We start from the raw sequence: 13,436 nt of genomic DNA, 5'->3' as shown, positions 1-13,436 counted from the left end.
GGAAGGAGCTCTGTCTTCTGAACAAAATGGGGAGCTCCGGGCACCAGGCTGTGCTAATGCTCTTCTCTTGTGTTGCAGGGAGCCTGAGAAAAAGCTTGCCAGCACTCTGTCCCCCCCCTCGGGAAGTCCAAGCAGCCCCCCTCAGAACAGCCCCATCCGCACAGGCTCTCTGTCTTACGCTCTCCTCTTTGGAGTTCTTCTGCAGTGCTTGAAGCAAGTGAGTGAGGAATCAAAGTGGGCCACTGCCAGTTGATCCGAGTTCTCGGTGTCCAGCCAGGAGCAGACTGAAGCCAGAGACTCTCCTGAGCTTAAGCACAATTGGAGTTTCAAGGCAGCTTCTGCGAATAGCAGTGCGTTTCCCTGCTTTCCAGACCCAGGTTGTAATAAGCTGCAGCCATCTTGCAGCAAACCTTGGGAGAATGCTGAAGAGACCACGTTCTGAATCAGGAGGTTCCCAGTTCAGTCCTCACTTGCACTGTTTCTTCTCTGTCGTTTAGGGGAGACTATTCGTATCTTGCAGCTACATTCCCCCAAAGCCGTACCCTTCACATGTCTTGGCTTCAATTTCCAGAACCCTTTGCTGGCCCAAATGTGTGCTCTGTTGTTTGGAGATTCTGGCAACCATGTTTTTACATCTTAAGGATGTCCAATTAGGGAGGCAAGCTTACGGGATTATTGTTAGTAGGTTTACAGTTTTGTAACTGTAAAATGAAGCATTTTGAATAAATAGTGGGATTATTGCTAGTGGCTTCCAACATGCCTGTTTGTTTAAGGAATGCCATAATATTTGTTCATATATATATACATTTATTTATTTATTTATTTATTTATAGCATTGTGTTCTGTCTTCCAATATTGCTTCTGAAATGCTATTAAGGACAAATAATATAGCAAATACAGAGTCATTAAATAATGGCTGGGATGCTGAAAATGAACAAATTGATTCACACAGAAAAAGGACCTTTCCCCGGGGCCAGTGGGCACCGGCGCCTTTGTCTGCTGCTTTATGGACTCTTCCTCCCTTTCTTGAATTTCTCTCTTCTTCTGTTTTAGGAGACAGACTGGAAGGTGCTGAAACAGGTCCTGAACAAGCTGCCCAAATCTCTGCAGTATAAAGTTCTGTACTTAACCTCTCCCTGCAGTATTGATCAGCTCTCTTCTGCTCTGTGCTCCATGGTGAGGACGAGCTGGACCTCTGGGAATCTGGGCTTGGCTTCTCTGTCCTTCCCTGACACCTTTTAATGATATGACTGCAGCATTGGAGAGGGAGCCAGCGTGGAATTGGGGGAGGGGGGGATTTAGCCTGCAGCTTTCGAATTTGGGCTGCTGGTTCTTTTTATCCAGGGCTGTAGAGCGTGTTTTAGGCTGTGGGCCAGAATCTATGTGGGTGGAAAACAAAAGCAAAATTTTGAATTAAATGCAGTTTACTTTGATAATTCTCCATGTATTTGTTTTCTCTTCCTCATTTATGAAAAATGCAGTTCAGCCCAGAGCCATGCTTGCCCCAGTGGTTCCAATCCATGGTTTCCCCTGTGTAAAATTATTTTTGGAAAGCGCAAGTTGGTGTCTCTTTCGTCCTAGCTCACTGATAAGAAGATGGCGGAGCGGCTGAGGGACGTCTCAGAAGGGCTGTCCCGGAACGACTTGCACCAGGCGGTGGTTCCGGTCTTGACTGCTTTGATCTCCTATCACAGTTACTTGGACAAAACGAAGCAGGTACTGGGGGGGGGGAGTGGGACGAGGGAGACGTGCTCCCCCCTCTGCTGCCAAGGCTTCGGGGCTTCTGAGACCACTGCAGAAGTCTGCATTTATAATTATTGCTACAGCTTTTTGCCTTTCATTTCCAGACGCTCTCAGTAGCTTTATAGAATTAACAAGAGAAGATTAAAAGCAAAACTCAATTTTGCAGTGCTAGTCAATCAGTCCAGCGTTCCACCATTCTGGATAGCCTGACATTAATCATCTTCAGTTCCTTTCTGAAGAACCAGGCCAGTGCAGCAAGGGCTGGTGGGGGTCCAGATATCTGGGAATGGGTTGGGAGAGGGAGCATCGCCAAAGGCTTAAGCCTGGGACCCCAAAATAGCAATCCCCTGATGGAAGGATCCCATGCAAGCATGTTTTACTGGGTTAGCAGATTCAGCTTGGAGAAGGCAGACCTTGAATCATGTCAGGTTTTAAAGGTGTTGATCTACATCCCGAACTACCTGGCAACCATTACAGCTCTCAGCAGTGGCATTATGTGGCTGCGTATGTTCCTAACTGGGGCTACTGAAGTTTCCGTACAGTCTTCAAGAGCAGCCCGGCCTGCAGTGCAGTGCAGGAGCAGACCTGCTAGTGATCCTAGTGACAAGGATATGAATTACAGCCATTCGTTGGTAACCATTCAAAGTTACAATGCACTGAAAAAGAGACTGACGATTTCTCACACTGATAATGGTCTAAAATAGCTGGGGCTAGTGATGCTTTCTTGAGAAGGGGGTGTACCACCCCTTTCAAGATAAGAAACACCAGCACTCACCAGTATATTTACTACCACCAGTATATTTTATCACCCAACTCGGTCTTCTGTCATGCACACACACACACACAGGGCAGTGATCTCACTCACAAGTGGTGGAGTTAATCACATGGGGAACTTGGTCTGCTTCCTCAACATCCACAGATTGAAGCCAATCCCTGCTCCTCAAAATGAGAGCTTGTCATTTCAAATGGATTTGCCCAATCAGCCTCCAAGTTAATGTGAGTGATTTTGTCCTCCAAAGGTTTGGCATAGATGCATGGAAGAATATTTAATCTGAGGAACCTTGAATTTGGCTTTTTTAAAATTCTTTTTTGGATACTAAAACCCATCAGAATCGACTCCATCATCCTAACAGTCTATAATTGATACATACAGAATGTCTTAGTGCCCACTTTGTATCTCTCCTGTATAACCTTGTTCTCCCCACCCAGCGAGAGATGGTTTACTGCCTGGAGCACGGGCTGATCTTCCGCTGCGCCAGCCAGTGTGTGGTGGCACTGTCGATCTGCAGCGTTGAAATGCCGGATATTATCATCAAAGCTTTGCCAGTCCTGATAGTTAAGTTGACGCATATTTCAGCGACAGCCAACATGGCCATTCCTCTCTTGGAATTCCTTTCAAGTAAGTAGGGGTGCCCCTGGAGCCTGCATCTGCCCGTCTCTTTGAGAGGAGAAGCAAAAAGCAAGGAGTCTCTGCTGTTTTGGAAACTCTTAGAAACTCAAGTGGGATACTTGACTAGTCGCCCTGTCTCTGAAATAGTTGCCCTCACGTGTGCAAATTTCTGGCACTTTGACATAAGAGGGCAGAGGGTATTGGAGGAAAACAGATGCAGGAGAGCTCAAACCATTTTCGTTTCTGGAGATCATTGAGTGCTCTTTGCATCCAGGGTTATATTTTCAGTCTCGGCAAGTGGTAGAACTCTAGCTCAGATGCCCAAATTCAGATGTAGCTGGGAGTTGGGTGAGAGAGCACCAAAACATACATCTAGCAAGAAGGCATTAGCATGCTACTTCCCTTCCCTGACCAAGAAGGTTACTGACCTGTCCCTGCACAGTACCAGAACTCGACAAAGCAAGATGTGCAGGCTGTCCTACATGGACCCAGCCTTGCGTTTGTAGACTGCTGTTTATGGTTTAGGGTGATACAGAATCCCAGCCCGTTGTGGTTGATTCAGAAACCTTCATCTGGGTGAATTGTGCAAAACCAGGCAGTGTGAATCCCTTATGTGCCTGGAGCAGGGCGGGGCCAACTCAACTGACCTTCTTTTCTTCTCCCTTCCAGCGCTGGCTCGCCTGCCTCATCTCTACAGGAATTTTGCAGCGGAGCAGTACGCCAGCGTATTTGCCATCTCTCTGCCCTATACAAACCCCTCCAAGTAAGCTGGGTGCATGATATTAACTCGTAACCAAGGGATCCTTGGTTTTCTGTTGAAAATTGTTTTGAGGATGGCTTTCCACCACAGAAGAGAAGTTGTTTAGATGGCCCAGTCCCATTGTCCCAAAGGTGCAGCTGCTTTGTCTCCCCCCCCCCACTTCTTTAGGAAATTGAAAGATGAGAGAGGCAGAAGGGGATGGTGAAAAGGCTGGTTGATGAATGTATTAGCTGTGGCAAATATCCCGCGTATCGGCATGACCTTCACAGTACAGACTTCTCTGTAGTGCTTCCATTTGTAGAACAGATTGCGCAGGTTGGCCTGGCCGATTTGTCCCATGCTGTTATTATTAATTTGATTGACTGTATTTATTTATTTATAAGTTGATTGATTGTCTGCCCAAGAGCATTTCCATAGGCCCAGGCCATCATGGCCATCCTAAACATCCTTTCTTAATTGTTTGTAGGTTTAACCAGTATATTGTATGCCTGGCTCATCATGTCATAGCCATGTGGTTTATCAAATGCCGCCTCCCCTTTCGGAAAGACTTTGTTCCCTATATCACTAAGGTGAGTGTCTTACATTATTAAGAAAGACCAATGAAAAGTCCTTCTACTGCAGCCGTTTCTCAATCCTGGCAGCTTTCAGAAGTGTGGATGCCAGCACCCAGGATGGGTCTCCCAGCCCGCAGATGCTGCCGCAACTTCAGTGGCATTTGTTGTGGGGGTTGTTGTCAGAGTGACTTTACCTCGTAGTTAGTGAGGACCAAGTGAAGCTGGGAAGACTTTGCTTAAGTTGACTTTGTGGCTCGATCCGGCTATCTCACAGCTGGGTAGAGGCCAGAGGGAATGGCCTTGAAGGACAGGAGGGAGAGCCGCTACAGGGCAAGGGACAGATAAGAGGGTCTTGAGCCTATTCCAAGAAAGGAACTTGAGTCAACCGCTCAGATGAGCCTCTCCCTCATTCACCTGAAGATGAAGGGAGGGAGGGGGAAGCACAGTCCGATTTGCAAGATTTGGTTCTTCTGGCCGTTGCGATACAAATAGCCCTTGGTACATGGCCATGGTGCCCTCATCTGGTCTACTTTGTAGGGTGACACCAGATCCCCTTTGGGGAAGGTGTTCAGCTGGGGCTGTTGTGGTGGGACTCATTTGGGGTAGAGGACCTCTTGGATCCTCTCAGGCACTCCCCTCCTCTCTTTTGGACAGGGTTTGCGGTCAAACATCCTCCTCTCCTTCGATGACACCCCAGAGAAAGACAGTTTCCGGGCTCGTAGTACCAGTCTGAACGAGAGACCAAAGAAGTAAGTTTGTTTAAGGGCAGAAAAGGCTCTTCTCTTGCTTTGACAGCAGTTAAAAGCGGTTTCTACAAGAAGGGCTTCCCTCAGCCTTTGCCCACTCGCTGTGGCTTGATGGTGGCTGTAACAGGCCTTTTGAAGGGAAGTCTGGCCTGAATGTGGAAGCCTTTTCCTGTTCTAGGTTGCCTCCCTTTCTGCTGAAATCCACCCTTCTTGGCGAGAACCTTTTCTCTTATCCCTACATCTTAAGGTTGCTAAGGTGCTCTAGAAGCATCTCTGTTTTTCTCCCAGTACTGACAGCCATCCGAATGAGATGCCAAACAGGGGTAGTCACAGTTCTGCATAGCACAGTTTTTGTGAGTCAGGTGAAATCACAATAATTGAAATGTCTTGAATCAATTTTCCTCATGGGCAACCTTTCCCCTTTTTGCTGCGGCTATGTCACCACTAACTTGACCAAATATTTTATTCTCATCAAGTTGGAATATTGTTGATTTGTCAGTTCAGGTTGAAATTGGGATAGAGTGTCCACAAACTATTTCCAAAAACTCCTGGAATCTGTTCTTCTCCCAAGAAGAGAATCTCTTGATGAGAGATTAATGATTCTTATAACCTACTTCTAAACCAGAAATCCACAATCTATTAATAAATTATAGTCCGACTTGGTATGTCTTCGTAGAAGCAGTTCAGGTGCGAGATATAAGAATGTGTTTGTCTGCCTGGTAAGAAATGCATTCTCCCAGCTCCTGGTGTCTTTCTCAGGTGGCGTTCTTATTAGAGTCTAGACTAGAGCGATTCCCACTCAAAGAAACTTGCTTGCTTTGAAATGAAATAATTTTGTTTGGCAATAGGAAAAATACAGTAATTCTTATCCTCAGTCCTGGGATTGTCCCCGTTCGGCCCTGGAGTTGGTGTTCCGGTGGAGTGGAGGCTTTCATTATAGCCTCGTGACTTTGTGGGTCACTTGGGACAGTGTAGCGAAAGGCACCTTGAGGTCTCTGGTCCTGTCTCTGCCCACTCGGCTGCGTAAGGAGCTTCCTTTATCCAACGCACCTTAACATTCCAGCTGCCCCTTTCGATCCGCCTTTGTGTTAAGTTGCGCTAATTTCATCTGGTTGTGTGTGGTTGGTTTGTGTTCTGTTTTGGGTTGGGTTGGGGGTAACACCGAGCAGTCTGGAGCAAAATGGGCTTGTTGTTTTTTGTGTTTAAAATGTTCATACTGTTAAGTTTTTCTTGTTTTTTAATTCCCTTCCCTCCTTTTTTTGGCCTTATTCTTCTGTTTTTTCTTCTTTTCCTTTCTTTTCTCCATCATCTTCTGGGGCTTTTGTGGCCTTTCACATCCCGTCCTTCCAATGATTTCCTTCCTGTGCAATCATGCCTCTTTGGTTCTGATGCTGCTTTGCCCTTAGTAGCTTTAAAGTAGCCAAAAATGCCAGGCCAAACCTGAACCCGTCTCCTCCTGTGAAAGCCCTGAAGGATCCCTCGGCCGTTGATGCCTTCCGCTCCCGCAGCATCAGTGTGTCTGACCATGCAGCCCACAGGTAGTGATGCTTGGACAGGGGAGGAGGAGGAGGGGGAAGAGCAAGCGGCTCTCTTGAGGGGGCTGGGGACTGTGCATGTTGGGACTCCTGCTTGGCTTCTTGATGCCCACCTTCACACTAACTTTGCAAGCATGTTGTTGCATGTTTTAGGATAACGGTCTGAGTTCGGTTTGGCTTGGTTTGGTTTGAAGAGCCCATGCTGCTGCTTGGCCCAGATATTCCCCCCCCCCTTTTCTTAGGGTATGACAGGTTGCAGTTGCTTCTGGCTTAACCCTTTCAAATGCTGGCTATTCCATGGCCCAAATGAAAGCATCCTGTTTTTGCTGGCTCTGTGCTTCGTAATATCGTGGTTCAAAACCTGCGCAGATACGGGATGGAGTGGAAATGGGGATGTGGAACTGGAGATCTTTTGAGAATGAACAGTTCAGGTTTGGCATCGTATAATCTTCTGTAGCTCCGTGTTTGGTTTAAGCAATTTAAAACAAGGAGGGCATCCAGAATGCATCTCTTTCATACCCAGGGCAAATGTAACACTCGCTGAAAGAAAAATTCGCTCAGCTTAGAAATTTAGACATTTGTTCCCTGCTACCTGAAGGCTGACCCTCACCCTGACTTTCTGCAAAGCATCATGTTCATTCAGGTTACCCAGCTTTGTCAGAACTAATCCTGATTCCCCTCGGTCAAGATTTGACACTAATTTGGAAGATAACCATAATTGGTACTGCTTAATTGTATCACTAGCCAGTTGTAAGGAAGGGAAAGAAAGGGGGGATTTGTGAACCTCCCTGTTTGGTGAACAAAATCTCGTCTTAGGCATCAAAACTTTGTCTGCGCTGGCTTCTCAGTTATGTTGGGCAGGGCTGCCCTTCAACAGCTGTTCGTGAGACTGCATTGAGAAGCTGGGTGGGGAAGGACCAGGTGTGCAAAGGTGGATCCCAGTGACTGGTGAACTGGAACACGATCCTCAGCGTTGGTCCTCTAAATTCAGCAGCTTTGGGAACATTTGGGGCCGTCCTTGCTTTCTCTGCTTTAGCAAGAGAGTCATTGCAGAGGCACCCATCCCAGAGGTGACCTTGTCTGGAAACTCACGTGCTTTCTTCCAGTTAACTGAAAAAGAAAAAAGAACTGGGGGAGAAGGGGGGGATATCCCTGCGGGCAACAATGCTCAGATGCCGGTTGAAGAGGAGGCATAAGAGCCAACAAGAAATCAGGCTGCGGGACTCAGTTATGGAAACCGATGTGCCTTGAACAAAGTTCTGCACTTTCAGAACTTGGTTGTGAAATAATTCCACTTGAGGGGGGACACGGAATTACTGCTTTTGATGTGGCAGCCACCCTCTTTGCATTTGGGGCAGACCCTGCGGGCCCTCTGGGTGGGCCGGGCATTTCATTTCGAGCCGGGTCTGGCAGTCGGGCTTTTGCTGGCAGGTTGCAGCTCCATTCCCAAAGTGAATGGAAGAGGCCCTGCCCTGGCCACAAAGTGGACAGGATCGGGACATTTAAGCCCAGAGTCGCGTCTCAGAGTGAGATGGCGGTATATACATTTAATAAAGAAAGAAACTTAAGCAGTCCTTATTTATTAAATATTTTATATGAAATTTAATCATAGTATATTTAATGTTAATATTACAGGGAATCTTTAACTTACAACCATTTAGTGATGATTCGAGGTTACAACAGCACTGAAAAAAATGACTTTTGATTGGTTTTCACACTTTTAACCGTTGCAGCCTCCCCACAGGCACATAAGCAAAACTCAGATTCTCTGCAACTGACTCATATTTATGATGGCCGCATTGTCCTAGGATCAAGTGATCCCCTTTTGTGACCTTCTGATAAGCAAAGTCAAAGGGGAAGCCAGATTCACTTAATCACCGTATTGCTCACTTAACAACTGTAGGGATTCATTTAACAACTGGCATAGAATGGGGCAAAACCCACTTAACAGATGTCTCACTTAGAATGAAAATTTTGGCTCAGTTGTGTTCTTAAGTCGAGGACTACTTGTACACTATTGACTATTAAGCTAATGTGTTTTAATTAACACTTAATATTAAATACTTAATACTGAAATTAAATGTAAGGTTTTCCCCAAATGCCAGACTCCGTGGACTTGAGCAGTTCAGATACGAGTCAAGGAATGGGGAGACGCTGGTTCAAATCCATCTCAACCAGGGAAGCCATCGGGGGGGGGGGGGGGCTTGCGGGGTTCCTGTGGTGGGGTTAGCGAGAAAGACATTTTACTGATTTCCTGCTCCCACCTTTGAATCAGTGGGAATCCTTCTGTTTGCATTTTTCTGAGGCATTGCAGTTTGGTTCCTTTAGCTTTTTCTTTTTCAAGGTAAATTCATTTTTAATACATAATTATCTGGTTTAATCCTGAGTCAGCCACTAGACCCCTTGCTGTTCATAGACAAATGAGAGTCCTGAAAATGACCTGCAGCCGGGATGCCGTCCGGCCAGACCCTCCTCCGGAGACCCAGAAGCCGGAGCTGCTTCCGGGAGGAGATGAAATCGCCCCACTTGCATCTGCTTCCTGGCCCTTGACTTCAGGGCAGCCCAAGCCAGTTAAAACCGTCCCAGAATCGGATCTCTTCGCCCACAGCTCAGCCTGCTGCATGCTTAACGGAATTTGGGGACCTTTTCCCTTGGGAGGTTTGTTCCTCCAAATTATAACCCTCTCTCTGCCCTCCTTCCCTAGCCGGATACAAACCTCCATCACCAGCTCCAGCCTGGGCTCTGCCGATGAGAACTCCATGGCTCAGGCCGATGACAGCCTGAAGACCCTCCACTGGGAGCTCACCGAGACCTGTCTCGACATGATGGCCCGATACGTCTTTTCCAACTTCACCGCTGTGCCCAAAAGGTGGAAGTAGCTGCTCTCCTCTGGTGTTTGCATGTGGCTCTTCCCAGGAGGGAGACCCAACGCCCGGAGCGCTAAGTGCTGGGGCTGGCGCAAACTCTGGTCTCCGCCTGGAGGCGCTTTCCTCCGATTATGAGCAGCTCAGGTCAAGAACGATGCTGGAAGAGATTGTTTGCTCAGGGAGGACGGAAGATCAGTTGAGAATCATGGCGCTTTGATTCATTTACTGTACATTTTCCTTCCGGCGGTGGGAGTGGGATTTAGAAGGCTTCTTTGGGAAAGTTTAAATGAATATTGAAATCTCCCTATTCAGAGAGACTTCGATAGCATCTTTATCCTTGTTTTCTGGGGGCTTTTAGGTCTCCGGTGGGCGAGTTCCTCTTGGCTGGAGGGAGGACCAAGACATGGCTAGTGGGTAACAAGCTTGTTACAATCACTACAAGTGTTGGGACAGGAACCAGGTCCCTCCTGGGCCTTGACCATGGAGAGTTCCACAATGGCGCAGAATCCAGGTAAGCTGCCTACAGTTTGCTCCCTTTTCAGGCCCTTTTTAAAGTAAGGGGGACAGAAAATTAATGACAAAATGTTATAACAGCAAGAGAAGGTGGAGTTTTGAACACTGGCGTTGTTTAGATCAATAGGATGTGGGGACTTCAACTCCCAGAATTCCCCAGCCAGCACGTGTAAACTTGCCAAGGTTGAGAAAGACTGGTTTGCAACCATCTAAAAGTAGGCCAAATCTCAAGACAGGGATGGAGCTGGGAAGAACGATCTGTTCTGCAGGACTGAAGGTCATCAGTCTTGGTGGTTCTCCAGGATGTTCTGCCACCCTTATGCGCCTCTTCACAATAGCATAACAAAAGCAAATGGCCTGTAAACAAATTTACCAATGTTAGTTATATGCTTTATGCTTAAAACATTGTGTTACATCACAGGCAAACAAATGTGCTTGTCATTGATGCCACTGCCCAGCAAATATTCTATCAGACATGGACATAGGAAGCATGTTCTCCGCATAACCCCTGAGCCCATCTTGCCCTGCATGTATCTGGCAGTTGCTAATTGACCACCAGACTGACTTTCCAAAGCGTGAACTGGGAATCCCTCCCTCCCAACCAACCAACCGTCAAAACAACATTACTATACCCTTATTACATACATGCGTCAACCTGGCACCAAAGTTAAACTTTCACATGCGGTCCATCGCTAAGTCCTCTCACCAGTTCTCACCCTACTTTAGTGCCAGGAAAAGCCAGGTCTTCAGCGCTTTTGGGGAGAGTGGAGGCCTGTTGAACTTCAGGGGGGAGGGTGTTTCCGCTTCCTTGATCCCATTAGATGGCCGTGTTTAAGGGAAAGGATTAGGCGGGTGCCCACCCAATCTGATCTGGTAGGACGGGTAGTCCTTAGGGAAAAGCCGTCTGGCAGACAACCTGGCCGTATGCCATGGAGGGCTGTAAAGGTAATAACCAGCCCTTTTGAGTTGCATCCATAAGGAAACAGAGAGCCAGTGCAGCTCACGCAATAAAGGTGTTACATGGGCAAATGTAGCGGCATCCATCACTGCGTGCAGCACCACATTCTAGAACAGCTGTAGTTTCTGGGTGGTCTTCAAGGGCAGCCCCACATAGAATGCCTTGCAACAATCCAAACAAGAAGTGATCAAGGCAGGAGTGCTCATGAGCAAGGCCTCCCAGTCCGGGAAGAAGCACAGTTGGTGCACCAGATGAACCTGTGCAAAGCAGACCCCCAGCCGTGGCTGCCGCCTGCTCCTAGGAGGAGTCCCAAGTTGCAAGCCAGCTTGAGTCTGGGGGTCAAAAGCCCAGAGCCCCTCTGTCTTGCCAAGGTGGAGTCGAGCTCCGACTCCTTCCTATAAATGCTCCGTGTTAAAGTTCAAGCCAAAAGAGTCTCCTGTTTCCTAATGAATTGACAGCAAGATGGTTTCTGATCCCCAGTTCAGATCACAGCTTGCAAGTGAGGCAGTCAAAGGAGGCCCCAGCAAAACTCGAATCTCAGGCTGGCCCACAGGTGGTTCGAACCCGCAACCGAGTCAGGTCCATGTCAGGTAAGGAGCCTCCCAGAGTCTCTGAAACACATGAATGAGTTTAGGGACAGGAAAATATACTTGGAATTGATGTTGTTAATCGTGTTAAAGAATAAGTTTGTTGTTTGAGCTGGGAGCCTTTGTCCATCTAAGGATATCCTGCAGTGAAATAACTAAAACTGAAAATGTTAGGGTTGAACCCCGATCTCCTGATTATCCTACTAGCAACCATAAAAGGTGCCTCGTCAGGTTTTGGTTTTCTGATTCTTGTGGCTGAGCATCCGGTGATTCCAGGAAGGGCCACTTCCTGGAGGAGAACCTGGATTTGTCTGAGGAAGACGGGCAAGACGCTTCCCAGCGCCCGAAGGCGGCCAGCCCTCCAAAAGGCCAACAGCATGAAATGACTTTGCCTCTTGCTTGGAAACTAGAAGCTAAAGTTCAACGGGGTAGTTACTTTTAGACTGCTACTCCCATTAAAACCCACTCAAAGTAGCTAGTGCTTATGACTGATGGGAGTTGTAGTCCAGAATGTCAAAGGAACCAGGTTGCCTATCCCTGTCCTAAATAGGATGAATGTGTTTTATCAGCTGGATCTCACAACACGTTAAATCTCGTTATCAAAAACTACATTGGGGTGTCTGCCTGGCCTGTTACTCCCAAGAAAATCAACATGCTCAATCAGTAACTGTGTTCATGTGATATGCTAAGCCTCAAATTCCACAACTCTTTTTCACCTGGTTAAGCTGAGTTGCACGAACCCAGCTTCAGAATCTGTTGCCAAGTCTGCCTTAACCAGGGCACAGTGAGACTCCTGGGCTTTCATTGCAAGGCTTCTGCCAGGTGGCCTGGATGGAGCCCCGGAGGGGATGCACAGAGCAAAGCCCGGCCTTTCTTGAACCTGGTTGCGCATCCGGGGTTCACAGGCGCCAGTTTCCTCCTCCCTTTTGCCCTGAGACTTGCGTCTAGAGGGGAGAAGCATTCTGTAGAGTAGACTGTGGCTGGGCCTTGTCCAGCCTGGCAGCCAGGTTCATCTGTGCTCCTGGAATGCCCAGGAGGAGGGAAAGGAAGGTCCCTGTGCCTGGCAGGGTGTGTGGGTGAGTGTGTGGCTTGCTATGAAAGAGAGGGGTAGACTGAATGGAAAATGTCCACCTGCTGCACTGGCAGAGAAAGGCACAAGTACAATTGTGCATGTGTTTTGAACTCCACATCTCAGGAAAGGGATCACCTGCTTCTCCTTTAGTTGCCCAGGCTAGACTTGTCCTTCTGTGTTGCTCCTCCTATGCTTCGATTTAGCTTGAAGTCAGATGCAGCTCTGTGGCTTCCCCTCTTGTGCAGGAGGCCATGCTTTGCGGGTTGGTGCTCTGGACAGCTCTGCCTCTCACTTCTCAGCCAGCCCAGGACCCCAGGCGCCCCCAAACTCTCCTGCTCCTGCTCCCCAAACCGAGAAGGCTAATCTGGCTGCTTATGTCCCCCTCCTCACTCAAGGCTGGGCAGAAATATCCGTGCGGAGGCCAACAGGTAGGTAACTGGCACTGGGAGCATGTCTTCATATGCGTGCCAAGGGAATGGGGACAGCTGGGAGATGGGGGAGTGCTCTCCAGCAGGGGACTCTATTGACATTTGTGTTCCAGAGGGGTGCGGAGAACAGAAGGTGATCCCGCTGGCATTTTCAAAGGGATCCAGTCTGGAGCTGGGCTGGGAAAGAAGTGTTATAGATTGCTAGAAGGGCAACCTTCAGTCAGTCTTGATTAGGGCTGGAGAATTCAGATTCTTTGGGGAGCTGGATTTCAGCCAGTCTACC

At 47.9% G+C, this 13,436-nt stretch overlaps 1 protein-coding gene across 8 annotated transcripts in view; it reads left to right on the top strand.

The window, feature by feature from the left end:
* TSC2 (TSC complex subunit 2) overlaps positions 1-13,436 on the top strand; it is a 51,763-nt gene that overhangs the window by 18,191 nt on the left and 20,136 nt on the right. For 4 of the 8 annotated variants that reach the window (XM_039355568.1, XM_039355566.1, XM_039355572.1 and 1 more), the window contains 12 exons: positions 79-217; positions 1,054-1,176; positions 1,582-1,716; positions 2,953-3,142; positions 3,803-3,896; positions 4,360-4,462; positions 5,102-5,196; positions 6,600-6,731; positions 9,433-9,597; positions 9,954-10,106; positions 11,547-11,656; positions 12,971-13,153. In XM_039355568.1, coding sequence (XP_039211502.1) covers positions 79-217; positions 1,054-1,176; positions 1,582-1,716; positions 2,953-3,142; positions 3,803-3,896; positions 4,360-4,462; positions 5,102-5,196; positions 6,600-6,731; positions 9,433-9,597; positions 9,954-10,106; positions 11,547-11,656; positions 12,971-13,153 — 1,622 coding nt within the window. The remainder of the gene's footprint in view (positions 1-78; positions 218-1,053; positions 1,177-1,581; positions 1,717-2,952; positions 3,143-3,802; positions 3,897-4,359; positions 4,463-5,101; positions 5,197-6,599; positions 6,732-9,432; positions 9,598-9,953; positions 10,107-11,546; positions 11,657-12,970; positions 13,154-13,436) is intronic. The other 4 variants (XM_039355570.1, XM_039355567.1, XM_039355573.1 and 1 more) reach the window with 2 other exon arrangements.

Source organism: Crotalus tigris, unplaced genomic scaffold (genome assembly GCF_016545835.1).
Source record: "Crotalus tigris isolate CLP2741 ecotype Arizona unplaced genomic scaffold, ASM1654583v1 scf7180000018693.663989, whole genome shotgun sequence".
NCBI classification, from domain to species: Eukaryota; Metazoa; Chordata; class Lepidosauria; order Squamata; family Viperidae; genus Crotalus; species Crotalus tigris.
Note: the sequence above shows the minus strand (reverse complement) of the source record. Positions and strands in the feature narration are given on the sequence as shown.